Source organism: Drosophila takahashii, chromosome X, assembly GCF_030179915.1.
Source record: "Drosophila takahashii strain IR98-3 E-12201 chromosome X, DtakHiC1v2, whole genome shotgun sequence".
NCBI classification, from domain to species: domain Eukaryota; kingdom Metazoa; phylum Arthropoda; class Insecta; order Diptera; family Drosophilidae; genus Drosophila; species Drosophila takahashii.
In genome coordinates this window covers 7,995,847-8,023,738 of record NC_091683.1, presented here as the reverse complement: position 1 = coordinate 8,023,738, position 27,892 = coordinate 7,995,847, and the positions used below count along the sequence as shown (strand labels likewise).

General features: G+C 37.1%; 1 protein-coding gene across 4 annotated transcripts in view; it reads left to right on the top strand.

Moving 5' to 3' along the window:
• mgl (low-density lipoprotein receptor-related protein megalin) overlaps positions 1–27,892 on the top strand; it is a 148,543-nt gene that overhangs the window by 18,846 nt on the left and 101,805 nt on the right. For 2 of the 4 annotated variants that reach the window (XM_070219215.1, XM_070219217.1), the window contains exon 2: positions 9,444–10,069. In XM_070219215.1, the coding sequence (XP_070075316.1) occupies positions 9,661–10,069 (409 nt within the window). In that variant the 5' untranslated portion in view covers positions 9,444–9,660. Of the gene's footprint in view, positions 1–8,876; positions 10,070–27,892 lie in introns of all 4 variants that reach the window. The other 2 variants (XM_070219216.1, XM_044396282.2) reach the window with 2 other exon arrangements.

Sequence of the window (27,892 nt, the reverse complement as noted above, 5' to 3'; positions counted from 1 at the left end):
GATATTTTGAGAAGATTTTAGAGAAATAAAAGAATAAAAATTTGAATGAATAAAAAGTCCTAAGAAAACTGTTATGAATCACAGTAAATAAAGGTATATTTAGCACATTTTGCAGAAATCTTGCACTGTCATGCGATACCTTTTAGATATTTATGACTAACTCAAAAAATTGATACCGAAACGTATTTCCTTTCGCCAGAAGTGTTATAAAGGGTATTGAATAACCAAAACGGCGTACAGAGTATTCCGCTATCGGGGGAAATAATTTACTGACTCTGACTCTGAACATCTGGATATATATTTCAATGAAACATGTGGAGGGCAAATTGTTTCCAATGTCTCTTTTTTGTTTTTTATTTTTTTTTTTGCCGAGAAGCGCCAAGCCGTGATTAATTGTATGTGGATTTCACAGCATGAACTCCCTCCCTCACCGCGCCCCTATATATATTTTTTTGGGGGCGTGGCCGAGCCCCTCGAAAATGTGCATCCATCAAATCGCATTAGGTGGCCAGAAAATAGAAAACAACAACAGAAACTACAACAATCTAATTGCATTTGCACGCATTTTTCAAATCGTTTACATGGCATTCTAATGGATTTGATTTGATTTTCTAGATTCTGGTCTCCCCCCGCCCAAAAACCCCGCTCGTTTATTGTTTTGCCAACGAAAATTTTGATTGGATTTTTGTTGTAAAAGCATAAAACGCCGAAATTCGGCTATACGTATGTATGTTGTCTATAAATTCGATATGAGCGGCCAACCCATTCAAGTTCAATGTTGCCAAACAATAAAAAAAAAACGGGCAAACAATCAGAAAGAGACGACAAAAATAATGTCCCTCGACAAGTTTGTTTTTCGAATCGAGACTGCGAAACCGTGGTCAAAAATCCTATTTTAAAACAACTAACTTTTCTGCGTTCTGAGGAAACTCCAGATATTTTCTCTCAAGCGATTCCATCCATTTTGATTTATTTGAGATTTATGAAGTGCGATACTTTCGCTTAAGTGGCTCTTTCAATTATGATTTATCGCCGGCAATTCAATAAGTGCCCTCACAAACAGATATTCTAAAATTCCATTGCATATGTTTTATGTTTCAATTTGTATTGGATAAGGCGACATATGAAATTTAAGACATCACTGCTGAATAATATTTCATTTCACTTGAATTTTCACTTTGAATTTATCGCTTGAAATTCAATAATTGATATGGAATTTGTCCCAAGATTAAAGCTCAAATTTAAATTAATTTATAATATTTTATTTATTGGTCTCAAGAATGAAATATGAAATCAGATAGTCTTTATCTTACCTCTGATTTTCATGTGGATTTATAAGGAGCTTTTAAAGCTATTTGTATACATTTGGTGAGGCTTGCAAATAGAACTCGAAAAAAATCAAATACAAAGAAAAAATTTTTAGAGATAGTTTCATAGTTATTTATGAAATAGGTCAAAAAATAAATGAATATTTTTAAAATAGGAAATTAAAATTTTTAAGCTAGCTTGTCCCACCATTTGCTATGCCAAAAAATAAATAACGCTTTACCCCAATGCCACAGGACAACTATCAGTTATAAACTCACATCTTCAGCTGAATTCTTGGCCTCATCTTTTTTTGTTTGGAGTTTGACTTGACTTTAGATGCCATCCATGGTCAGCTGAGCAATAGATCGTCATCTCTCCTCCTTGATAAACTATATATACAGTCCCCCTTTAGCCCTTTTGCCCCGATTCAATCACCACCGTTTTTTTTTGCAACATTTTTATTATTGAAAATTGTTATTTTGCTAGCAATGAGAAGCGGCGGCGAAGTTGAAATTGAAATTGGTCGCAGCTGGCTGGAACTGTGACTGCTGCTCCTCCCCATTTTGGCTTGGGGTTTTCACTTAATTTTTTTTCCATTTTTTGCAGACTCCACTGTAGCATATTTCCGCCTTCGGTTGGCGGCTTCTGTCCATCTTCATTGGCATTTTTGTATTTTTTTCTACTTTTTTTTTTGGGTGTGTCGGCTGTATGTCGCACCTCTAAAAATCCAGTAGTGTCAAGAACAACAACAAAGGCAGCCTGGAAAAATCAGGAAAATGTACAACAACACTCGACACTTCAGCTGGGCCGGCTGTCAAGTCAAGTCATCTCGACTCGAAGTCAAGTCAAGTCCATTTCATTCCATCACTCTCGACTGCAGCTCGGCTTCTCTGTGTGCCTATCTATTGGCTTTAGTTTGGCTTTGGCTTTTGGCTACGGCCATGGCTTTCACTTTGAGCGCAGATTTTTTCCCATTTTCCGCTCACTAATTTTTCCGGATGCAGTTCGTCGCCGCCTTCCTCTGGCGCTCCCTCAATTTTCCATCCAGTATCGTCGGCTCTGGAGGCCCGCATCATTGCAACTTCCTTTAAAAGAGGGAAAAAAATGAAACAGAAAAACGGAGAGGTCGAAATTGACCTTTGTCTAGGGCCAAGATAGGGCTACACTTGGCGAAATTAATGGGATTTTTAATTTAAACAGGATTTATGGATTTATGCAACGGAGAGGATTTAAAAAAATATATATTAAGCATTTAAACAAATATAATTTGTTTTGATATTCAAAAACTATATCTTATTTATTTGGAATGCTTTTAAAGTATTCTTAAGGTATTTATAAGATTTTATGATTTTACATTTATTTAAAGATTATAAATTATATAGTTTTTGAAAATCCGATTTTTTTTTAAAATCCGCAATCAAGCATTTTCTTGCCCTGTATTTTAGCTCTTTGCCCCCGAAATCGCCCCTAAACAATCTTTTGTCATTTTGCCATTCTATTTGGACATTAATTATGCTAGTTGGTGCGTAAATTTCCGCTTCAGTTTTTGAAAAGAAAAGAGCGAATGGAAAATGGGAAAACTATGCTACCCACCCACGCCCCATTTGTAAGTTTTCTTTTTGGGATAAATAAATCTTTAAATGACAGTTGAGCTATTATTCCCATTATTATTATTATTGGCACTAATCTGGTTGCTGTTCGGCATGATTTGGCTCCTTTAACCGATTGCTGATTGTGATTAATGGCTTTGCATTTTGAATTGTGGATTGTGGACTACGGATTTCGATTTTCGGATGTGGTTCGTTGCTCGGACGCTCTCTCTTTGGCCCTCGAGGGCTTCGGATCTATTATTCGTTTGCTTTTAATTTATGGCGAGACATCACATATGGGGGATATACTATAACCTATACCTAAGCCCATATCTACACCGATACCGATACCGATGCCGTGTGAAAACAAAAGCGAAACTCTATAGCTTAAGGCTGGAAAGCCATTTAATGCCAGGCACCAGCGATGTGCTGTCACTCACTCACTCATTCAGTGAGTCAGTCATTCAGTCAGTCAGTCAGTGGGCAAAAGTTCAAAGGGCATAAGCACCTCACCGGATTCCCCCACTCCGGCATTTTCACCAACAAATTGAGTGCACAGAAAAGGGATAATCGTGCCGAAAAGCCCCGAAAGGTTTTCCATCGTCTCACCAAACTCATTCCTTCCAAACCCCCACCTCCAAAACAACAAAAAAAAAATATAACAGAAAAAGAACAGAGGAAATCTTCGATTTCTGTTACGAATTTTTCGCTTTTCGTTCGCTTGTGAGCTCAAAGGAGAGTTAAATGCGGAGTCTATGCGAAGAATTTTGGTGTTTGTACAACCAAAAGAAAGTAAAACACCCGGAAACAGACAGTCAGAGAAATACGTAGGATAACAGAGAGATTGGTTATGTGCAGGCTATTTAATACCGATTAGTTGGAATTTATTTAAAATTTAATAAAATTCTTTGATAAAAAATTTGAATTAAATTTAATTACAATTTATAAAAATAAGTAGAAATCAAAATTATATTTTTATTGTTGAATAAGTAGAATATAAATACTATTTTTTATTTTTCTACCTATTAACCAACATGCCCTTCTGTGTAAAGAGAACCATATAAATATCAGTTGGATATATAACTGCTTGTGTGTGGCAAGCGAAAAATGGCAATGTCCAAAAGTGGCAAAAGGGATTTCTGGCTGGCTTCCCCCTTCGTCACTCCCCCCCCCCCCCCCCCCCCCTCACCAGCCACCCTTTTGCCCAATCTGCCCTTGGGCCCGAAAATTGAAATCGAAGCCGAAAAGCAGCGGCAAGGGGATCGGATCGGAATCGGGGAATCGGGGATTCGGTATCGGGGTGCCTGGAAAAAGAGCTCAGCACAAACACCAAGGAAATACAATAAAAATATTTACCATTGTCGTCGCGCAGGTGAGGCGATGCGATGCGGTGTAAAAAAGGGTTAAGGGGGGACTGGGGCTAACAGGGGTTAAGCGGGGGTAGCGGTTAAAACTGGGCGAAATCCCCTTCTTCAATGGCCAACGAAAAAACATCGTAATAAATAAATGAAAATGACGAGGGCAATTGATTTATGTTGCCGTTGCATAACTTTTATGCAGCACTGTGTGTGTGTGTAAATGGAGCCAAGGAATTAGATTTATTTCGGACCCGGGTTCTCTCCCTGTTTTCCTTTCATGGCGAATTACCTTAATGCTATCAGCGAAATGCTTTACTGCAGGCAAATGATTTTTTCCGCTGCTCTTTATCTTAGTAAAGTATTTTATTTAATGGGTTTTTGTACTTAAATTTATCGAATTATTTACGATTTTGTTTTTTTTACATGTAATATCAGATTTTTCCTCTTTGAGTTTTGCCATTTCCGCTTGTTTTCTGCAGCCTTGGCGAAAAACCTCTTGACCGAATGCAAACGCAGCTAGAAAATTGCGAACCGCTTACACACATATGTTTGGCTCTATGCAGATATATATAAACTTCACCCATTAACACAGTTTTCACTCGGATATTTAACCCAAATAACAGAAACCCAGAGAGACACAAGATATAAGACATAAGACATAAGGCCAAAAACAGAAGACAGAAGAACGAGGAAAAGCCGAAGAATGAAACAGCAAAAGTCGTCACAACATCAAGAAAAACGAATGAGCTGAAGAAAGAAGAATTTCTTTGAGCTTGTTCAAAAAAAAGAGGGAAAAAATCTAGCTTAAAAGAAGAACAAGCCAAGAAGATTCCAAAGGGGGGCGAAAAAAAGGGGCTGATTCAAGCCGAATGCGGCGCCGCAAAGTCACTTTACCTGTTTTCTTCTTTTCCTCTGGCCCATATACACTGGGAAAAATAATGTCGAAATAATATTTTGCAGTTGCATACGACTTTTATATTTATAAGCAGTATTATAGGCTTTTATTCAAATTTTTCAACTTTACTTTACAAACTTTTTATAATATCTTAAATTTGTAATGTATGTACTTGTATTTTACTTAGCTTTCCAAATAAAATTATATAATATTCGAATAAAATCCTTTAAATGGGTTTAAAACCAATAAATTAACTTCTAAATTGCTATAACAAATATTTAAAAATTCTAAAAAATCTTATAATAATAATTATTATTTAGAATTATTTTTAAATTTGTTTTTTTATAAGTACCACCCAATTTTCTTGGACTATTTTCTTGCGTATATCTCAGCCATCTTTCACCTTCTCTGGCACCTTTTTATCTCCTGTCGCTGCATGCAAAAACGTTGGAAAGCCATTGAATTTTTAGCCCCGATTTGTCAAAAGCAGAATTCAACACAAAAAGCCCCTCCCCCCTTTCTCTGCATGAAAAGTCCCCTATTTTCCAACATTCGCAAATCGCAAATCTCGCAATGAAAGCATATCAAAGCCAGAACACACGAAACAATGATGAATCAAGGTGAGAACGAGAAGCGGGAAAAAGTGAAGATGGGGAGCTGGCAAAATGGGGCGGTGGAAAATTGCTGACTAGTTGTGGAGGGAAAATCAAAGCTCGGCGGGGTCGAGGGGTCAGGAGGAGTTTTGTGTGACGTACCAACCTCCATCAACATTTAGTTGACAATGGCAGAAGGTCAAAGAAAAAGCAAGAAAAAAAAGCCGGCGAAAAATTCGGGTATGGGAAATTGGTCGGATTTTTTTCCAATTGAATATTTCAATTTATGTGCGGCATACAAAAGAGGGAAAAGCTTTTGCCTTTGAGCGCAATGGAATTAAGGCAAAAGTTTTAAATAAAAAAAATAAAAATTGGGAGTATTGCGGCGTTTTATTCATGTGCAATTTTTGCAAGTTTAATTGTTTATCTTGTGGAAGAGATAAAGTTTAATAAAATATTTGTATATTTTTATCTCAATTTACTTATTTTTATATTTATATTTATAAAGTCCTGATTATTTTTTGAGCATCCCAAAAGATTTTCCCATGACGCGCCCCAAACGCTTTTCCCATTTTCCCCCTGACTCGTCTTCAATTTGTCATTTATTTTCCGCTTTATTTCCTCGCCAGCCAACCCCCCATAAATACTTTTCCTTAATGTGAAACAAAATTTAAATATTTCAATTGGGACTCCCAGCTTCCCTTTTTTTTCTGCTCCTCTTGTTGGCAACTTTTGCCTACTTTGGAGTATATTTTATGGCATTACTTTTATTTATTATTGGCTTGTCTGCTTGTCGGCGGCGGCGGCGGCGGCGGCCTCTCCTTTCGATTGTTGTAAATTTTTATTTATATATTTATTTTGTTTTTTCGCTGTTATCATATTTCATATTTTTCCGACATAATGCGCACCTGATGCCCGAGCCGCGTGTGGCCAATTGGCCAAAAACATTTTGCGGTGCCGTCTTTGGCAGGAAGACCTTGCCACCCTCCATTTTCCTCCCCTTCCCCAGCTTTTCCTTTTTTTTTTTTTTTTTTTATTTTTCCTGAGAGCTTTTCAGCGCGAACATTAGCGGGATTCTGGTGCTCTAAAGCGGGGAGAGTGCAATAAATCCAGATCCAAAATGATTTTCTGGGGGAGCTTAGAGATGGTCGCGTGATTGGATCGTTAGGCAGGCCAAACCTCCCTCCCCCCTTCCCATTTCAATTTCAAGTTATGACGTTGTCCTCTAGTACTACCCACCCATTTCCCCTACTTGTCTCATTTTTTTGCGGCCATTTTCGAAAATGGCTTTGGCAATTTCTTGGCTGCCGCGTAATGAAAACGGACAGGTGTGCTCGGCCTGGCCAAAAAGAAAAGCCACCCCATCCCCTCCCCCCATCAATATATGCCACCTTCTATCATCACACACCGATCCCTGCGGCTGCGGCGGCTGCTGATTCGCGTAACTTTTCATTTGCGCAGCGAAATGTCGCAGATGACGATGGGCCATGGGCTAAATACTGATACTGATGTTGATGATAGCCCGCCGCCCATGGGGCAATGTTGGATTTTCTCTGCGCGAAAATTTCCTGCATTTTCCCTCGACTTGCAGGCGGCAAAATGATTTTTTAGCAGAGCCTAGGGAAATTTGGGAAATGGGAATGTTCATGATTTGCCTTCAATTTTATTAGATAAACAAATAAAAATAAATAAAAGAAAATATTAAGAAAAAGTAAATAGAAAAGTAATTCGTTCAGAAATTCTTTGGAATTTTGAATTTAACTTATCTCAAATTTGAAGAATAATAGTTTTTTATATAAACTTTATATGTTCATAGCTCGCCTTTTAATTTTATAGATTTTTAAGAAAAAATAAATTAACAATTAAATAGTAATAGTCATTATTCGCCTTCTAATTTTATAGATTTTAAAGAAAAATAGTTCGGCAAGAATTAAATTATTTGGAATTTTGAATTTAATGAGTTTGAAATTTAAAGAATAATAGTTTACGTTTATATTTTTCCTTGCTAATTTACTTGAAAATATTACATATTTGCAGTGGTATTTAATACAATTATTTTAATGGCAAATATCTAAGATGCCCAAGCGTTTTACCTATTTTTCCGCCTTATTAACATTCCCCCAAGTGGTTGACAATTTATATAATGTTTTTCCTTTCTTTCTTTTCTTTACTGCGCTTCGAGTGCATTTCATCTTTGACCCCAGCTTTTGCATTGGTTTTTCGTCTGTCGTCTTTTGTTTTCCATTTGCCATTTTCTCATTTCGTTTTTCTTTCTTTTTCATTTTCTTTTTTTTTCATTTTCTTTTTTTTTTTCTTAAATTTTGTGCGCCTAAGCTTGGCGTGCGTGAGCTTTTGTGTGTGAAAACAGGTTTCACTGATTTTCAATTTCAATTGTCTAGTGCTGGCTGAGTGTGTGTGTGTGTACTTTTTTTTTGAACCATTTTTATTTGCGCACATTAGCAATTTCTTTTGTTGACTCGTTGGCATCGCCGGGTCTACTACTCCTCAATCCTCAATCTGACCTAACCGCATGAGCCACCCACCTCCGCCCACTCCCCCTTTTCGGGGTTTTTCTGAGACGATGTGCGTGATTTTCCACTTGTATGTGGATCCCAACTCCCCGAACCCGAACCCGAACCCAACAATCCAACCCTCCACATTATGATCTCCAACGCCAGCTATTGTATTTGATTGTTGCTCATTTTTTTAATACTTTACTTTTTATTTATTTCACATCCACGTTTTTCCAGTTTGCCTTATTTTTTCTTCGCTTTCGCTTCGTCGAGCAATTCATTTGTGCTTTAATTTAATGTAATCTGCTCAATGTTCTATTTTCTTCCTCGTTTCGCTTTCGATGCGGTAATGCCACTTGATTCTAAGTTGGAGTGCCTTGGGTTGTATTAAAAAGAGTTGCATAATAGTTGAGCCGAAAAAGTAAGAAATATATTTTTTAAGAAATTACTTATACCCATGTTATTGATGTTCCCCTAAAAGTATTCAAATATTAAGCCAACGGCAATTGTTATATAGCGAATTCTTGATTGAAAACTTTCCACAAACTAATCGCACTTCACTTAATAATTGAAAAATACTCTGGATAAACATTTTGCTAACTTTTCTCCTCTTCTTGCAGGATTGCAGTGAAAAACTCCAAGGGATATGCAATTTCCTTATCAAACGAAAGAGACGGCAACAACAACAGCAACCAACCGACAAGATGCCATCGCCATCTCCCTCGCACCATATTAATTTTTATTTTTCAAGTGTCTGAAATACAACAACCGACGTAAAAAAAAGAGGAGGAAAAAACGAAAATAAAATATAAATACGCAAAGGAAAATCGCGGGAAGAGACGAGAAAAGTTTAAAGACGCCGAAGGCAAAAGTTCACATAAAGCAGCCGAAAAAAGTTTTTCAATTATTGTAAAAAGTGTTAAAAAGATAGGGCCAACGCGAGCGAGCGAGCGAGAGCGAGAGGGGGCTAGAGTGCGAGAGTGCGAGAACGAGACAGCCAGCAATTATCTTTCATAAGCAAAAAAGTTTAGCAGCAGGCAAAAGAGCAAACGGAATAAGACGAACGGGGGGGAATTTAATTAAATTTAATTAATTGCTCTTTCAAGTGCCCCCGCGGCAACGCCCACAAAAGCAAATAAATTAAAAATATTAAACGCGTTAATTTTCCGCTTATTTCATTAAAGCAGCAGCCCACCAAACAAAAACCAAACAAAAATATTTCGAAAAAGAATAGAGAAATCAAGCCAGAAGAGAGGGAATTCTCAAAGGCAGAAGACAGAAGACCGGTGGGCAGAGAAGAGGTCACCAGAAGGTCACCGAAACCCCAAAAAAGAATCCAAACCTAAACCCACGGATAAGAAGCAAAGGAGCGAAGGAGCCAGCGAAGCGACCAACGAACCAAAAATGAATCCGACGCCCATGGGCATTGGATTCGGATTTGGTCGCAAGCCGCCCAACAAGGCCAGAATGCGTTCCCGCTGGCGACCACCGCCGCCGGCGACAACCCTGCTGACCCCTGACCCCGCCGAGGGCGACAACCCGGCAGCCGATCCGCTGCAGGTCACAGAGGCCTCCGCCTCAGCTTCGGCGCCATCCTCGCCCATCGGCGACCACCGCCATCCGCAGCTGGACAGCAGCAGAGCTGCCGAGCCGAGGCTGCAGCACCAGCAACAGGAAGCACAGCACTACCGCCAGCACCGCGGCCAGTTGACAACCCTGGCGCTGCTGCTACTGGCCCTCGTAGCCCTCAGCAACCTGGAAACCCTGCTCGCCGTGCGCACCGAAGGACCGCGCAACCGCCATGGATCACCAGGTGAGTCCCGCCAACTACTATAAAACAGTGCGCTCGGTTTTCTGCACGTTCACCATAAATCGAAATCTACTTGACATTTAAATTTAAAATCAAAAATCGAAATTCGGAAATAATTAATAGATGCAAATGAAGAAACACATTCCAATAATTTGAATTTTAAAAGGAAAAAAATAGTTCGAGTAAAATTGAGCACACAAATACCATGGAAAACTGGAAATAGTTCGTGGAATTTTTTTTTTTTTTTTTTTTTAATTTGTAGCAAATTAAAAACATTTTAAATACTATATTAACTGTGGCTTCCTAATTGTTTATTTATAAATGGATTCATAAATCCTTAGCTTCATCAAATAGCTTTAATTTAAAATTCCAAACATTTGCCCATCCTTTGGCCCGCCCCATCTTAAATGTCATTGATCCCCTGGCTTTGACTCGGCAACATTCCTCTCAAATTCCGCCGACATGTTTGACTTATAAATTAGGGGGACTTTGTGACTTTTTCCACCCCCGTTCGGTGTGGAAATTGCATTTCCTTAATCTGCTGCCTCTGCCTCCATATATTGATTAGCACTTCACACCAGCAAATTAATGCACAAAGCGGACCGGACTGTTTGTGTGTGTGTGGCGGTAACTGGTCGTGTCACTTGAAAATCTTGCCCGCAGCATGACCAACATTTCATCCCATTCCATCCCCATTCAAGCCCCTCGATGCCAAACGAAAATTATGAACGCCGCGAGGGGCGAGAGGAAACCCCAGGAAGACAATCGAAAGAAAGCAGAGTCAGCCCACAAAACCAAACCGTACATGTATAAAAAAAAGAGACACTGAGATTTGGCTGACTTGGAAGGCAGGGAGGGCAAAACAAAAAATTAATAAAATTACAAAAATCGTTACAGGCCAAAAAAACAAAAGCCAGACAACAACAAAAGCAAAAGAAATAAAAACAAAAAAAAAAAAGGTAAAGAAAAGTGGGGGGAAACAGCGAGTGGAGACTGAGAAAAAGCAAATCCCTCACCACATTCCCCGCAAATTCTTCGCGGCAAGTCGATGGCGTAAAAGTGCGCCAAGTCCGTGGCTTTTGCTTTCTGCTCTTTAAAGTACAGGGTATTCGAAAGAGTAATGTCATCTTAAAGGTTCCTTGGAACAAGCTTGTATTCAAATAATTTATTTTCCAAAGAATTCACGTTAACTTGCTTAATTGCCTAATGCACAAAACTTGTTGTGGCTCATAAACTCAAATATTTAAATAATGTATTAAACACTTCAATCAAATTTTTACAATATCTTTATTGCCCTTTGTAGAAACATTTGTAAATCTGAATTTTACAATGTTTCTTTAATACTTGGGTAAGGCTAATATGTAAATTAATTAATATTCTCAAGAATTCGCGTTTAATTAGAAAATCACTTAATGCACAAAACTTGCTTAGGCTCATTAACTTTTGTTTAAACTAATTTATTAAGCCCTTCAAACAAGTTTATAACATTTGTACAACTGACTTTTACAATGTTTCTGAAATGTAATTTAATTTTTTAAAGTTTCCTGGAAATGATTTTATTGTCAAATAAATCAAGTAACGAATGTACTTTATGCATTTTTCGTTTTTAATTGAAGTGCTAGAAATTTATAGACTGCACCTTTAGGTATTTGTACTAAACTGGTTTGGGGTAATAAAAATAATCATTTCACACAAGTTTGAATAACATTTGCATGGCCCTTTGTAGTTACTTTTTTCTAACTGCATAATACAATGTATAAATCGAGATACGTTAGCAGGGTTTCTCTTATTATTTTTGAAGTACTTTGTAGTACTGGGTAATTCCCATTCGTTAGCCCATCGACGTGCCACTTGTCTATAGTTGTTATTGCTGTTGCTGCTAGTGCTGCCAGAAATTATGAATCAGGAAGTCTTAATAAGCGCAATTTCAAGTCGTTAGTCACACAAAGTAGAAAAAATGCTGGAAGCTCTCGAGCCACGTCTTTGGCAGTGCTCTGAATTCTTATTTTTTTTCTCTACATTTTGTTGCTGTATTTTTTCAACGCTCTCACACGAACTCACATCGGACTATTAGCGCCTGTATATATAGTGTACGTAGGGGACTACGGAATACCATACTTTATATATGGGGGCGGTCATTTTGCAGTCCGTTTTTGTTGCTTTCGCTTCTGTTGCTGTTGCTGTTCCTGTGTTGCCGTTGATTTTAATTAAGTGAAACGTTTTAATGTGCGCCACAGATTTTCAGATTTTCTGCCCTTGATGCAGGCTGCAAAGAGGAAAAAAGAGGCGGGCAGGGGGGACTTTCATGGGCAACTACTACGAGTATTTACTGTGTGTAGGAGAAAGAAGAAATGTGTGTAAACAGTAAATGTCAAGACAAGCGATCAAATTGCTTATTAAAGCAAATGAAAAATGAGTAGGAAAATGAATTGTGAAACTGGGGGAGTGGTTGATAAATGTCCAAGCTGGAGCTATTTTAAGCCTAACTGTGTTGGGTTCTTTAAACTGAAAACTGAAGCTAAAATCGCATAAGCCCGGGGGAATTAAGCAAATGTCAGGCGATTCACAAGATAATCCGTGTGAAAAAAAAGAAACAAAACATTTTTATCTAGCGCTCTTAGCCGGCTGTCAGCCAGTTGTCAGTTAATGGTTTATGATTTCGTGTTAACCATTATCGATTATTAAGGCGAAAAAAAAAACAATACATTATTTATTAATTAAAGAAAAATTATTATTTATTCCGATAAATAAATAATAATAAAAACTTCGATAAATAAATTTTAATATTTTCGACAACATAATAAATATCGAAATATTTTCACTTATGATTGTGAGTGCAAACCGCATTCATTCGACAGATTTTTCTTTCACTTTTCCAACTTGCAACTTGTCTCTTTCTCCGATAAAGCCGAGATTCCCTTGCTCACCCACCATATATCCGATATATATACATGTACAATGTACATCAAAGATATATCAGTGAGAGAGCCAACAATTGCAATACAAAGTCATTTAATGCAATTTGCTGATTGCGCTTGGCTGCTGATGTTGCTGCTGCTTCTGCTGCTGATGTTGCTCGTGTTGCTCGTGTCGTTCTTGTTGCTGATGTACCTTTTGACATTTGAGCTGTGCTTCTGCTGCTGCTGACAATGCAACTCTCCCACAGTGTGACGCACACTTCCGTGTCCCCCGAGAGCCGAGGCCTGAGGCCCGAAAAACCCCCTGCAGTTACCCCATTGAAAGAGCAAAAGCCAAAGGCTGAAGAAATGGCTTTAATGGCATTTAATAAACATGGCACAAACAAAATTTTCGCAAAGGAGACAGGGGGGGGGGTGTCCTCATAACAACCGGCAACCGGATTCAAATTCCAGTTTCAATATGACGCCAATGTTGATGTTGCTGCTGCTGTTGATGACGAGCCAACGAGAGAATGCCGCAGTTTGAAGGAGTCGCTTGCCTCATCATAATCATCATAATCAGCCGCATGATCATCGCCATCATCATCATCAGTATTATTATGCATTATCATTATCGCGAATGTGCTAGTTACAGAGTGACACCCATTTCAATGCAATGAAATGCAATGCAACGCACTGCCAGTTGTCGTTGGTGGACTGCCAACTTGATACCCTGCTTTTTTATCGAAGGATTGCGGAATTTTAAAGCCAATTAGTTAAAAAAAATAAAGGTTTTTTGCAACAAGATGTTATTACTAAATTAAAAAAAAAAATAAATAAAATAACTAAAGTTAAAAAACAAAATGGGTATAAATTCCGTTAAGAACGCTATAACTTCTTTGATGACTTTTTAAATTTAATTATTATTAGAAATATTCATAGCAGCGTTAAACTTATCTGAATATCTAATCAAAAATCTTAAAAAAGAGTATTTATATTTCGCTTTTTCCTTTAGTTCGCAGCTGCAGCTCGTTTTCAGCCGCTTGTTGCTGTTGTCATTTGGCCTTTAATCACAGACGACGGCAGCAACATCAGCTGCAGCAGCAACACCAGCAACATCAGCTGCAGCAGCAACATCAGCGGCAAGGCAACCGCAGCATCAGCAGCCAAAGCCACTGGCGCTTCTTCTTCTTTCCACACACCAATACAGGGGCATTTCCACTCATACAAAGGCAAAAGGCAGTTGGCCAGTGGGTGGCTGTTGACCGCAAAGTTAATTGCAGTGTGTGTTGCAGTTGCCTTTTGTTGCTGCTGTTGCTGCTGCTGCAACGGCTGCAGTTGCTGCCTTTGCCGCTGTTGCTGCTGCCTGATGTTGCTGCTGTTGCGGTCGCTTGGCCCGTTGCGGGCAAATAACTTTGCTAATACTTTGACCAACCCAAAAGGCTCTCGGCAAACTTTGCCACCAAACGCAAACACACACACACAAGCTTACACTGCAAAAAATCAATCACAGCAGCCGACTTCAGTTGCTTCAGTTGAAGCCATAAAGTTTTAGTACAATAAAAATAGACATAATATTAAATAATTTAATCGTCGTTTAGAATGGATGTAAAATACTACAAATCTTATTTTTTTCTTATTCCGATTTTCCACCAAAAATAATCAGTTTTTTGGCTGAAACAAAGAAAATAATGATCCAAATATAGAATGCCGTACATCGTTGAACTCGTAATAAAATCTACAATCGATCTGCATTTAAACCTGAAAATTTTTAATTTTTGCCATTTTTTGCAAAAAATTACGATGTAACCCCTTGTCAAAAATGTGAAAATTGGGTCAAATATTTATTTTTTTAAATCAGCCCAAAAATGCATTGATGTTTATTATTAGGCTGACAGCTGCTCAGAACAGTACGCCTTTTTGATTTGTGACCATTTTTGTCCAAGTTACAGCAAAAAATCGATAAGAAAAATGCCAAATTTTTACCAAAAATCAAGATCCTGATTTTTCACCCAAAAAATTAGTATTTTGGCCGTAAAAACGGAAATAGTGATCCAAATATGGAATGTCATACCTCGTTGAACTCGTAATAAAATTCACAATCGATCTGCATTTAAACCTGAAAATTTTTAATATTTGCTATTTTTTGCAAAAAATTACGATGTAACCCCTTGTCAAAAATGTAAAAATGAGGTCAAATATTTATTTTTTTAAATCAGACGGAAAGTTGACTGATATTCATTATTTGGTTGTTAGCTGCTCAGAACAGTGCGCCTTTTTGATTTGTGAATATTTTTGTCCAAGTTACAGCAAAAAATCAATTGGGAAAAATGCCAAATTTTTATCGAAAATTAAGATCCTGATTTGACTACAGGGTTTTATATCACTCTTCCTATTATTTTGACCGCTGCTGTCTACTTTCGCCCAACTGTTTGGCAAATGTTCAATGCGCAACTGTCGCGGCCGTTTAAATTGCATGCCAATGTCAATAAATATGCTCATTGGTGTATTCCGGTCTCCCTCGATGTCGGTCGCCAAGGCGATCTGAAATCCCAGTCAATTTCTAGGCAAATCTAGCGGCTTTTCGTGCGTCCCTCGCCGCCTCCTTTCCGTCGAGTTGACAAGCTCAGGTGAAAACCAGTTCAAACTGCAATCTCCGAACGCAGTTGCAGTTGCATTTGCCGTCGCTGCCTCATGCTTGACTGCCTTATTTTTTTTGCTGTTTTTGATTTTTTCGTTTTTTGCATTTTTTTCCTCTGGCTAGCCGGCCGGCTCTAATTGTTGCCGCAGCACCCAGAGTTGCCAAGTCGCTGCAAATTTTGATACTTATATTTTAATTAAATTTGTTCTTTTATTTTGTAGGATTTCCATTTTTAAATATACCTATCTGTATTTTTTATTTATTTATTTTATCAAAATTAATTACATTGAATATACGCATATTTAAAAAAAACAAGAACCCAAAATAGATGATAAGTTTATATATTTTAATTATTTTAAAGTTCGCTGCTTGAATCCTTTGTTTAGAAACCATTTTTGAAATTTATTTCAAGAATAGGCTAGTACTTGAAATTAAAAGATAATTTTAAGTTTAATTTGATTACTATAAACAAAAAATATATAGTGAAATTAATCAAAGAACATTTTTTAAAAATTAAGATTCATCTCATCTTATTTTTATCATTATGATTCTGTGTTTTTTGTTGTTATTGTTGCATTCTTTCCTTCTCCTTCTTCTCTTCGTCTCGCTTCGCAGAGTGAGCAAGAGAGAGAGATAAAGAGAGAGATGATCGCCGGTAATAACATCATAGGTCAGCCGGTCGTTTTTTGATTTTTGTTATTCTCTTTTTTTATTTATTTTATGTTGTCTCTTTCCCGCAAAGGTATTTTTCAGCTATAAACAATTTTTTTCCTTTATTGTTGTTGCTCTTCACTCTCGTCGTCGTTGTTGTTACTACTTTTGTTGTTGATTTCTTTATTGCTCGCCGTTTTGTTGTTGCCTTGTTGCTCTGTGTGTATTTCTTTCTTTCATTTATTTATTTTCATTTTGCCTCTCTTTCGCCGCCTCGCCCCGTCTCGCTCGCACTGACGTGCAGCATTTCGTGCCAGGCACCGGCGATCACCGTTTCAAGCAACAACAACAAATACAACAACAGCAACAAGGGCAACAATGACAGCAACAACAATTCCAACAACACACAGACAGGCAGACAGAAAGACACACAGACACACAGACAATCGTTGCTCTCAGTGCATGTGCACTGTCTTCAAAGAGTGCAAGAGAGATAGAGAGACACTAGAGTGGACCAAAAAACAACTGTGAAACTTCACTTTTTACATAGGTACGAAATACTGTATTTTATAGGGACTTTAAAGCTTACAACAAAATACAATGTATAAAAAACAACAAACTTTAAATATTCCTAAAACTATTTTAAGAAATCCCCAATTAATGGAGCAATCAAATATTTCCAGCAGTGGCAACATGACGTATGAGTGATAAATTCTCAATATGCGGTTTAATTGTTTTGAATTTTCCATTTATATTATTAAGACAAAGGTCCACTCTGTTAGATATTCTACACGAAACTATTAGAAGAATGTGCCGATGAAATGCAGATAACCTGAAAAAAAATCTCGTCATTATTGTGCAATTTTGTTGCAAAATCAATTGGTCGCGCTTCTTGAAAAAAATTTATAATAATGGAGGAGATCTACTGGAAGAGATGGAAATAAACACAAATAACAGGTTTCCTACCATAACATCAGTTTTTTTACTTAGTAAATATTATAAAACTATCAAGTATTTATTAGTTGTTTAGATCTCTTGCCAAGATTACCCCTTTAAGTAGCTGGGCATCATTAATTTAATTCCTTGTTTTCCGTTTCAAATTTAATTTAATCATTTTTCGGCCAGCAGTTTATTCCCCTCATTGCCTTTCGATTTATTTTCTCAGCATTTTCAACGATTCATTTGAGGCTTTAATTGCAGATCATTCAAATCCCAACCAATTAAGCCCTAGTCAAAGTGAATAAAACGAAAATTCCGGGAAACCGACGGCCGGCGTAAAATGAAAACTCGTTTTAAATTCTCCTTTTCAATTTGGCCAGAGATTAAGTTACCTATTTATTAGTTTATGTGTTTTTGCTTTTAGGCGAGTGGGATTTTTCCAAAATGTTGCACAAAGTTCACTTAATTTGTGTGTGGCTCATAAATTCTTTACGAAATATTTTCGGTTTGCTTTAGCCTGGTTTTTTCCACATTTACGAATGTGCGGCGCATCTAAATGGAAAATTTCCTCTTTATTTTATTTTTTGAAATTTTTTTGCGCAGCAGTTCGTTTTGTTATTATTTTGTCATTTCGGGGAACACTTGCAAATGTTTTTGAAATTTGTAGTTTCACCGCATTTAATTTAAATAAATACTGCATTCGGATCGATAACGTTTCAATTATGGCAGCAAAGTCGAAAAAAGAAGACAAAACATTTTGGGCATTAACGTTTTTGGCAAAAGGCAGACATCAACCGCATGCCCATGCAGTTTTAAACAGAAACGAAGGATTTCCCTATACATATTTTGCAAACATTTTTCCGCATTTTCTGGTCGTAATTCCCTTCTAATTGACAGGCAAATCGACCTCGACTCCAAGTCGATATGCGGAATATATGTATGCGTTTCAACGGAACGAATCAATTTGCAAAACTCTGTAATAATAAATAAATACTTGGAATCGCATTACAGTTTCCATCCGCATCCCTCAGCGACCACAAAAGCGAAAGCCAGACGCACACAATAACGAAACGAAACATGTTTAATAAATAAATAAGTTGACTAATCAAACAGTGAAGAGGGCGAATGGCGAATTCAGGATGAAAGGCTTAAATGCTCCGCTTGGAATTAATTATTTTCTGATTATTCTGCAATCTGGTTTGACTTGAGCCTTGAGGAATAATTGAAATAAAGGTTTATAGTTATTAAATAATTATTACGAGCTTAAGTGAACTTTAAATATTTAAAAATAATATTAAATGTGGCTAAATAATTATTAAAGTTACCTTTTAATATTTTAATATAATATAAAACGTGGTTTAGAAATTAGTTCAGCTTAAATTGAGCTTTTAATATTTGAAAATAATATAAAATGTGGTTAAAATATAAGTCAAGTTTAAAGTGAGCTTTAAATATTTGAAAATAACATAAAATCAACTTCAGAAATTCTTAAAGTTTAATGTCAGCTTTAAATATTTGAAAATAACATAACATTTTAATGTTGTTAAATAATTAATAAAGTTAGTCCTTAATTAAAATGTTGAATGTTTAGTTATGAAACGTAAACTATTTATTAAAACACTCCCTTAAGTGAATACTTTAAACATAACTGGCGTGTTTGGCGGCAAACTATTTTAATTGAAATTTAAACAAATTTTCGGGATTTTCGAAAAACTTTCTCCGACGGTGGGGAAAGCGCGGGGCAAATGGGGCAGGGAATATGGAAAAGCGAGGGTTTATTTCAGCGAATATACTCTCTTCTCTCTCTATATGCAAACAATATGGCAGCGTGCATACCTTTACTACCTTTACATACACACATGCAGAGGCAGCATATTTTATGCATTCTAACTGTGCTTTCTAATGCCTGTCCTCGGTGTGTGCTAGTATGTGTGTGAGTGTCTATGTGAGTGTCTATGTGTGGGTGTGCCGGCTGGCAAAGTTAATTGTTTTTGAATAATTAATTACAGACTGCGCGGCAGCAACAATGCGAATTTATGTAACCAACAATGATGATGGAAAAACGGGAGTGGCAAAGGGGGTTCCAGAGAGGCAAAGGGGCTCTTTGTCCCCCCAGAAACAACAACCAAAACAGCCTAACGATTGTAAGCCGCCATCAATGTCAATAATGAGGTTTTGATTGGAGTTTTGACGGACATTTTTCAATTGGAAAGTTTTCGTCGTAATCGATAAACATGTTGGAAATTCCTAAATTAAGGGCACATGACAATGTTGGGCTTTTATTGCAATATTATTGAAAAGTGTGTGCAAATTGGGTCCCTACAATATTTTAAATCAAATTTAAGAGCGACGTTTATATATATTATTAAAGATTATTATTTCATAGACTATATATATTTTTTTGATAAGTAAAACTTTTATAAAATTAATTTAATATTTATATTTCTTCACTTTGCCATCTTTCACGAACGTTTAAAACCTTTTCCGATTTAATTGATAGCAACTCGATTAAGCCACTCTGGCCTTTCGTCATTCGATATTCCGGGTCCGCCATATCCCCAAACAATATTAAGTTTTAAAATATTCCCTTTCATATTCATGTACCAGTACCTACATATATATATCTATATATATATATATATATATATCCCTTTTTTACGTTTATTGTCGATGGGCGCTGAGCAAATAGTTTGGCAAAAGCCTTTGGGGCAGCAGGCAGGGGGATTAAATCGATTTTCAAGCCCCGGGTCTCCGTTGTTTATTATTATTTTTTAATCAACCATTAAATTGGGTCCTGCGCCAACGAAATGGAACGAATTTAATTTGCCAAAAAATACTAGTTTTTTCTGTCTATCAACTTTTTTGTCGGATGCAGTTACATATTTTCTTTTGAGCAACCGCCATATGCCTAATGAAGAGAGTTCCCTCTTTTAATTGGGTTGAAATGGAAATGGAAAATTGATTAGCGACAGTCGACAGTCGGTTGAAACACCTGTAGATTTCCTTTTGTATATTTTTATTAAATATATTCCTTTGTTTTGCCCCTATTTCATTTCACAATCAATTATTGTGAAGTTTGCCGGATCAACTACATTTGTGTTTTTAAAGTAAGTGGCGTTTCAAAGTTGTAAGAGCATTTCATTTCATTTAAATAAACCCATAATTAAGTGAAATAAATATTTTTTCAATATTCTTGAAATTATATTTGCTCAATAACCTTTCGATGGATGAATTTAGCTAGTGGGGCATTTTCGAAATATATATATATTTATGGCGCACTGTTGCGAAACGCACTGTATGCCAAACAGCAGCAAAATTAATTGAATGGCACAATTTTCTGGGTGAAAAGCGCAAAAAGCACTCCGTATACCCCATAGGCATCAACACCCGTGTCTTTTTGGTCGAGGGTAAAAACCATTTGGGCCGTGATTTTTTATGATTACTTTTTCGCAACTCCCTTTCGGCGACGGCCAACCTTCCGGACGATCCCACTATTTTTTTGTGTTTTTTATTCGGTTTTTTTTTTATTGAGTTGCATAAACGAATTTGCATCGGCGATGCGATGAAATAAATGCGAGAATTTATACATTTAACGTTATTTTTGCATCTCCTCCGGATCGGCCACGCCCCCTCCACCACCCCTCTTAATGCTCTTAGCGCTTGGAAAGCAAAAAATAAAAATATCAAATAGCGGGACACAATTTAAATTTGCATACGAGTCGTCGAATGGTGGTCACTTGAAATTGGTGGCCATTAGGAACTGCAACATATTTAAATTAGAATTTAGGAGTAATATCTCTTGTTATTGACTTAGGAATAAATTCATAGGAGTTAAAAGATAAAATCAAAAATAAATATATGCAAATATTAAGCAAAATAATATTGCATACTTTTCGGTACCTTTATTAGCCAATTTTTAACATTTTCAAAAGCTAACCTACTCTTTTAAAAAACATAATTTTATTAGTATTTATATATATCATAATCCAAAATATAATAATCTGTGACTATGAAATAGTAATTTTTGTTTGTTCATCTTGAATTTCAGAGAAAAACCTAAAATATTGACAGCTTTTAGGTACCTTAAATAGCGAATTTTTAATATACATATATATTTTTATTAGTTTGCCCTTTTTTTGCAAACCATGGATGCTTACATTTGTACCCTTCTTTTTCGGCTTAAAATGCTTTTGGCACATCGTTAGAGGAATTTACTTTTTTCCACGTTTTCCCCTTCCAGGTTTTCCTAAAAGCTTTTCCAAAAAGTGCGTTTAAAAGGGGGACTCGCAATGGTGTGATTGAATTAGTGCTGTACCTGCAATCGCTTGATTAGCTCCTGTAAAATGCAGGTGACAGGGGCGTAGAAGGAGGGGGTGTGTATTTGTGTGTCCCACTGACAGGAGGGACAAGTCAATGACCATAAAAGTCAACACTCACTCGACACACGCAACGCGAAAGGGAGACAGCATGCGTTGTCGCGAAAGAGAGGGGGCGAGAGTGTCGAGAGTGGCGACATCTAGCGGCGGCATTTTCGCCTTCCGGCCAAACCTGAAAAAAAAAATAGAAATAGTAAAAAAAAAAGAGGGAACAACTTTGCAATGCAAATTTCAAGTAGCTCCAGTCGTTCCCTCTCTTTCTCGGCATGTGACACATTTAAACTGAATGCAGTTTAGTTAGTCGAGGTGTTTACACTAGCAGAAATTTAATTGAAAATAGAGAGACAAAAATATACTCCTGAAAAAACGGATTTAAATGGATTTTAGGGTTAAAAAAAAGTTATACATGGTTTTTATCGTCCAAAAAATATTAAAAACAAATAATTTACATCATCTTAAACTAGTAAATCTCAGTGTAGCCGACATTCAAATGGCTGAAAAGTAAAAAATGTGCAAAAGCCAAGTGATGATAATGATGATGGCAGAACCAGTTGCTCCGTTAAAGCCTGGCCATAACCATTAGCCAGCTTCATTCATGGATTCCAAAGGCTCACGAGCGATGGGATCTCTGCGGCGTGCCGAGTTTCTGGCGGAAAAATACCTTATGTACCATACTGGTATAGGCCAAAGCTCTTGACCAACTTCACTATAACCTTCTGGGGAAAACCCAACCCCCAAAGTTGCTCAATCACAGATTCGACTGCCGAATGCAAAATGCCAATTGCAAATACCAAATGTTCTGGTGTTGAAATTTTATAGGGGGGAATCTATTTGGTTTTTACTTTCGCTTTTTTTTTTTGTTTCGTTGCCCTGACAAATTGCAGCACTCTTTTCCACCGGGAAAGTTTTTAATTACTTGCCAGACTTTGGATGGAAATCCCCCTTTCCGGCGAAGCCACTTCAATGATTGATTACACACTGATAGCCCCGATAGTCAAGGTGACTTCGGGATATCATCTTGCACTTCATCTGCCACTTATTCACCTTTTGCTTCTGCTGCAACTCCATACCCTTGGCTAGGATTTCAACTTTGGACTCACTCTCCTTGCAGTCCCTTAAGTATCTTCAGTGTTTATAAATTAACTTGGCTTCGCATTCCACCCGATGCAGGCAGCATCACCTTTGCCTTTGCCTTTACTTTTCTCTACTTTTCCTTTACCTTTTTTCCTTTGCCCCGAGAAAACACGCGAAACCCTCCGTTAATCACCTAACGCCACCCCCTTTACAACGTTCATTGCAGCTGGCCCAGTTACCTTTGGGCCACCCAAGAATAAAGAATAAAGAGTAAAGAGGGTATTACGTTTATGACAAGCCAAGCGGCGAGTGTGGAAAAGCCAATTAAATATACCTAGCATTACATTTCGTTTAGTTTAAATGGGGCTTACACTTTGCCAAGGAAATTATTTACATTTACATTTACATATTGTAATTCCAGTTAATTTAATATTTAGTTATTTATTAAAAATTAAGACAACAGAGTTTCCGAAACTATGAAAACTTAATTTAAATGAATTTTTAAAAATGTTCTTTAAAATTAAGATAATTTTAAAATAATATTTAATACTAAAACTTATAAATTTTCTTTTTAATTTCAGGTAACTACATTTTAAAAAATTATGCAAAAACTATTATTGAAGAATTTAAATGAAAGCAAGTAAGCTACAAAAATATTAAATATTCTATAACAAATTTTTTTGAAAATTTCGAAAAAGAATTCCAGGGTATTTTAAAATTTGAACCCAAACTTAAGCCCTTCCAGATGGTTTTCCTCATTTTTTTTTAGACCATCTCTGGCCGGGATTTGGGTTTACTTGGTGCCGCTGCACTTGCCATCTGCCGCCCACTCATTAAGATTCCAAGCTGGAAGCTTCTCCGGGTCCGAGATTCCACCTCCGCCCCCTTTTCGCCACCCACTTACTGTTTTTTCTTTTAACCCATAGCACTTCCCTTGACTTTGTTGCTGGAGTTGTTTTTCACAAAAATGTCCACTCAAATGGCGTTTAGCGTGCAATTATGAGCTTCTTTTCAGCTCGCCTTCTGTTTTTTGTTTTTCGGTTGTTTTTTTCCCTTCATTTTTTATGCTTAAGTACTGCCTAAATGATGCAGGCGGGAATTGGTGGGGAGATTAATGAAATGATAGTGCCGAGTAGCGAAAAGTTATTATCTTTATTTATAAAGAAGTTATTAAGTGTTTTTGAGGTGCTTATAAAAATAAACGAATTTAGATTTAGGTGATTTATTTATCTTATTTAATTCTAGGCAGCTTTGTTAATGCAATTAAAATATTTTAAATTTCTAGAGGTAATTTCCAAGTCGAATAAATAAATTCCCCTATCCTGCTTTTCCGTTTTTCCGCTTTTCCCTGTGCTTTTTTGGCAGCAGCCTCATCTGATTGTGTCTCATTTGCAATTGAGAATGTCCCCCATTTCGTTTTTCCCTCATCTCAAAGAGAAGAAGACTCCGGCTTTAATTGCTGTCACATTTTTGTTTTTTATTTAATTTTTTCTCTGTGTTTCCAGTGCTGTTGTTGTTTGCCTTTGTTTTGATTCTATTCGCCCAACATTTGTGTGTGTGTGTGTGGAAGGGGGCGGGGGTCGGAAAATGGGGGGCGGGGCCGGCATTGAGGCGGAACAAAGCTGACTTAATGACTCCGACCGCCCGCAGTAGGCAAAAAAACAGAAACAAAACAGAACAGAAAGTATAAGTAGAAATTAAAATACAAAAAAAAATTCCGGCCCAACAAAAGAAGAAACAAATTAAAAAATACTTTAAAAAACGAGGGAATTTAAATCAAATTTTAAGGCGAGTGCTTAAATTTTTAATGATGCTTCCCTTTGGTCCTCGAGTGTTGATAAGGCAGCGCTTTTTGCTTTTTGCCCCTTGACATTGACGTAGATATCTGACCTTTTCGGGGCTGAGTGAATGTGACTTTGCGACTTGGTGACTTTCAGTGACATTAGATGGCGACTGCTTATTAATTTACGTCAATTAGAGGCAACAGAAAATATTTATTCATTTTACTTTTTCATTTTTCCTTTGTCCGCCCGCTGATCTAATCAAAAGCCGGGGCTCTAAGTGCCCCCTTCGACCCCCTTTCGGCCCCCCCTAATTGATATTCATTGTCTTGTCTAGATTTTTTGTTCTCTCTTTTTTTTTGCCCGGGGATCATAAATCTTTAATTTGATTGAGGCCCTCGATGCGATGAGGGTTTTGTTTAAGGCGGATTCAATTTATTTCTCTTACATTCAATTAAAATGTTTTCTATTTTTCCATTTGCCTGGTTAATAAATTATAAACGGCCCTCGCTGACAGCTTCATTGGTTTGGCTATTCCCCGCGCAGGCATACAATTTAGTTATACATTATTATAATTTATTGCCCAAAATTTTTAAGTGATAAGATATCGCTTTTACCTGCTGCCAAACTACGTGTTTTTCGTACCTGTGTGCGCCAAAATCCAAAGTCAAATTTGGGTTCCCAAAAAAGTTGACGCAAACTTTTCGGTGGGGTCTCGAAAGTTTTCGGCTTTTTGGACAGTTTGTTAAAAACCATGTCGGCCACGTAGATTTCGCATATTGTTGGCAACACGCGCCTATTAATTAGCCAAAAGTCAGTCGAACTAAATCGGGCGCACAAACACACGCTAACGAACTAGTTGGGCCCCGTTTTCCGTTTTTCGTTTTCGTTCGGAAAATTATATAAGCCGCCTAATTAAGGGCGTGGCACTTGGCTGCATTTAAATGTTGGCAATTTTCGGCTATTTAAACAGCACAAAATACAAAATTAAAGGGGGGTTGGTTAGTAGCCCCCTACCCCACCACAAAAATAGAGAATTTTACAAATTTTTTGATTTGTGGCCAGTTGTTTGGTTGTCGTTGTTGTTGTTGCCATAGTTGTTTAGTTGTTGTTCGGTGCCGGTCACCAACTGTAGCTGATTGTATCGCCAGCGTAGCCAGCGCACTCACCTCCCAGAACCCGCATTTTCCAACTACAGAGGTAAATGGTACATAGGTCAACTATTTTGTGGGATATAATTCATATATTTCTCGTATAATATATATTTTGGATATAATATCAAATTTTAGCTAAAATCGATCAAAAAGAAAAATCGATCAAATCGATAACAAATTAAATATATTTCAGAGAGCGTTAAATATATATATTTATTTATATTTTAACTGTATTTTGGACATAATAACAAATTTTAGTTAAAATCTATAGAAAAGAAAAAATCGATAAAATCGATAACAAATTAAATATATTTCAGAGAGTGTTAAATATTTTCCTTTCCACACAATCTCCACTGTAGTTGTCATCCGTGCCTGTGGTCAAGAGGAAGTGGGTGGGGATGTGGGTTGTTCGACGCCATTGACCACGAAAATTGCTCATGCATGGCCGAAAAAGGCGGGAAAGGCGGTGGGAAAATGGGGGCGGGGCTGCGGCGGCTGTGGATCGAGTGCGTGCGCTTTTCGTGTTAATAATAATTGACATTATCGTTGCTATTTGTTGCCCATGTATGTTGCCTGGTCGGTTGTCCAGTTGTCCAGTTGTTGTTGTTGCCACTACCATTGTCGTTGTTTTGCTCTATTTATTGTCCCCCGGAATCTGTGTGTTGTTCTTTTCTGTGTGTTGTTTCGGCCTTTGTTTTGGGTATTTGTCCACAAACATTCTAATCAAAGTTTATTAATTCACAAATTGCTACACTTAACTAGTGCGATGTGGAGGATATGCTAATAGAGTCATAAAATTTGGGGTGTGTTAGGGGTTATTTTTTTGAGGATTTCTGGAGTACAAAATATTATTAAAAATGTATATGAATTTTATAAAAATTCGATACAAAATTGAAAATCTATCCTATAGCCACACTCTCATATTCATAAACCGAATCGAATTAATAACAATTTTTTTAATGGATATATGCACATTTTTATCTGAACTTTGCCACCGCAAAAATGGAAATATATTTTTATTGTTTCCGAACCCATTATAATCAATAGGCTCCATCCCCCCTCCCCCTTCTCCACCCGCGGACCACAAATAATAAGTGGGAATTTTTCATCCAGTGACATTCATTAATTTTTTTTTTTATTTCCCCCTGTCACTTAATTTTCTTGTTTTTTGCAAATTTTCATTTTTGTGACATTTCTCTGTGCCATTTCCATGCCGATTTTGTTGATTTGACGACAATTTGCATGCAACAATTTATTGTTGACGGTCAATTGTCAGTCGAAGTTGAATGTCAATCAAAGCTGACAATGTTGCCATGGGCGGTGGGCGGAGGGGGTGGCGGATAGGAAGGAGGCGTTGGGTTCAGGCTGACGTAATCAAATTGTAAAATGGCACAAAATAAAGGAACTCGAAAGAGCCGAATGATAAAAGCGAAACTCAATTATTTGAGATGCGTCGTCACCTTGAATAATTGAATCAACATTTTCGACAAACTCCCCGTCTCTTTCTATCCCCCCAATCAGTGGGCAAGAGGGAGGGGGATAAAGGGGGGCAATTGGACAATTGAATTACGAATGTCGAGTATCGAAGTCGAATGTCAGTGGCGATTGAATCGGGGGCAAAATGGAAATGCAATTAAAATCAAAGATGTCCCAGTGCCAGACTGCAGAAAGAGATGGCTGCGAGGGGAGTGAAAGAGAGGGCGCTACATGGATGACACTCTATTAGCCTGGCTTTCTAATGGCAGTTTGATTGAGTAATAATGGCAGGACGATGGAATTATGGCACAAAGGTTAGGCTTTAAGGGGAAAGTGTTCATAAAAATTAAAACGTGACTAAAAAAAAATTATATGTTCAGAATACTTAATTAAATTTATTTTATAAGTTAATTCTCGAAGAAAATCAATTTAGCTGCATTAATCATGTGCAAAATTTCTAAAAACAAAAAGAAATAAATTAATAAGACAAATGATCCGCGTCGATCGGTTAGCTTAAATACCATTAAAAAATCTCTCTTTCAACTTTAATTGGCCCGCTTGCCCCGAAAGTCCATTTATCATGCGGAAATCGCGCTGATTTAGTCATGTGAACTACTTAGCCATTCGGAAACGAATTAATTTGCCATAACTAAACTTTTTCGCCGGCCATAAAACAATTTCGGGATTTTCTGTTCTCTTTTATGGTCTCGCTGATTTCGCCATGTTTATTGTTTTTTAAATAATGTAGTACTTAAATTAATTGCGCGCATTAAGTATGGAAATGTTCTTGTCTGTGCAGCGCAAATACAATAAATATGCAAAATATCAAGAGATAAT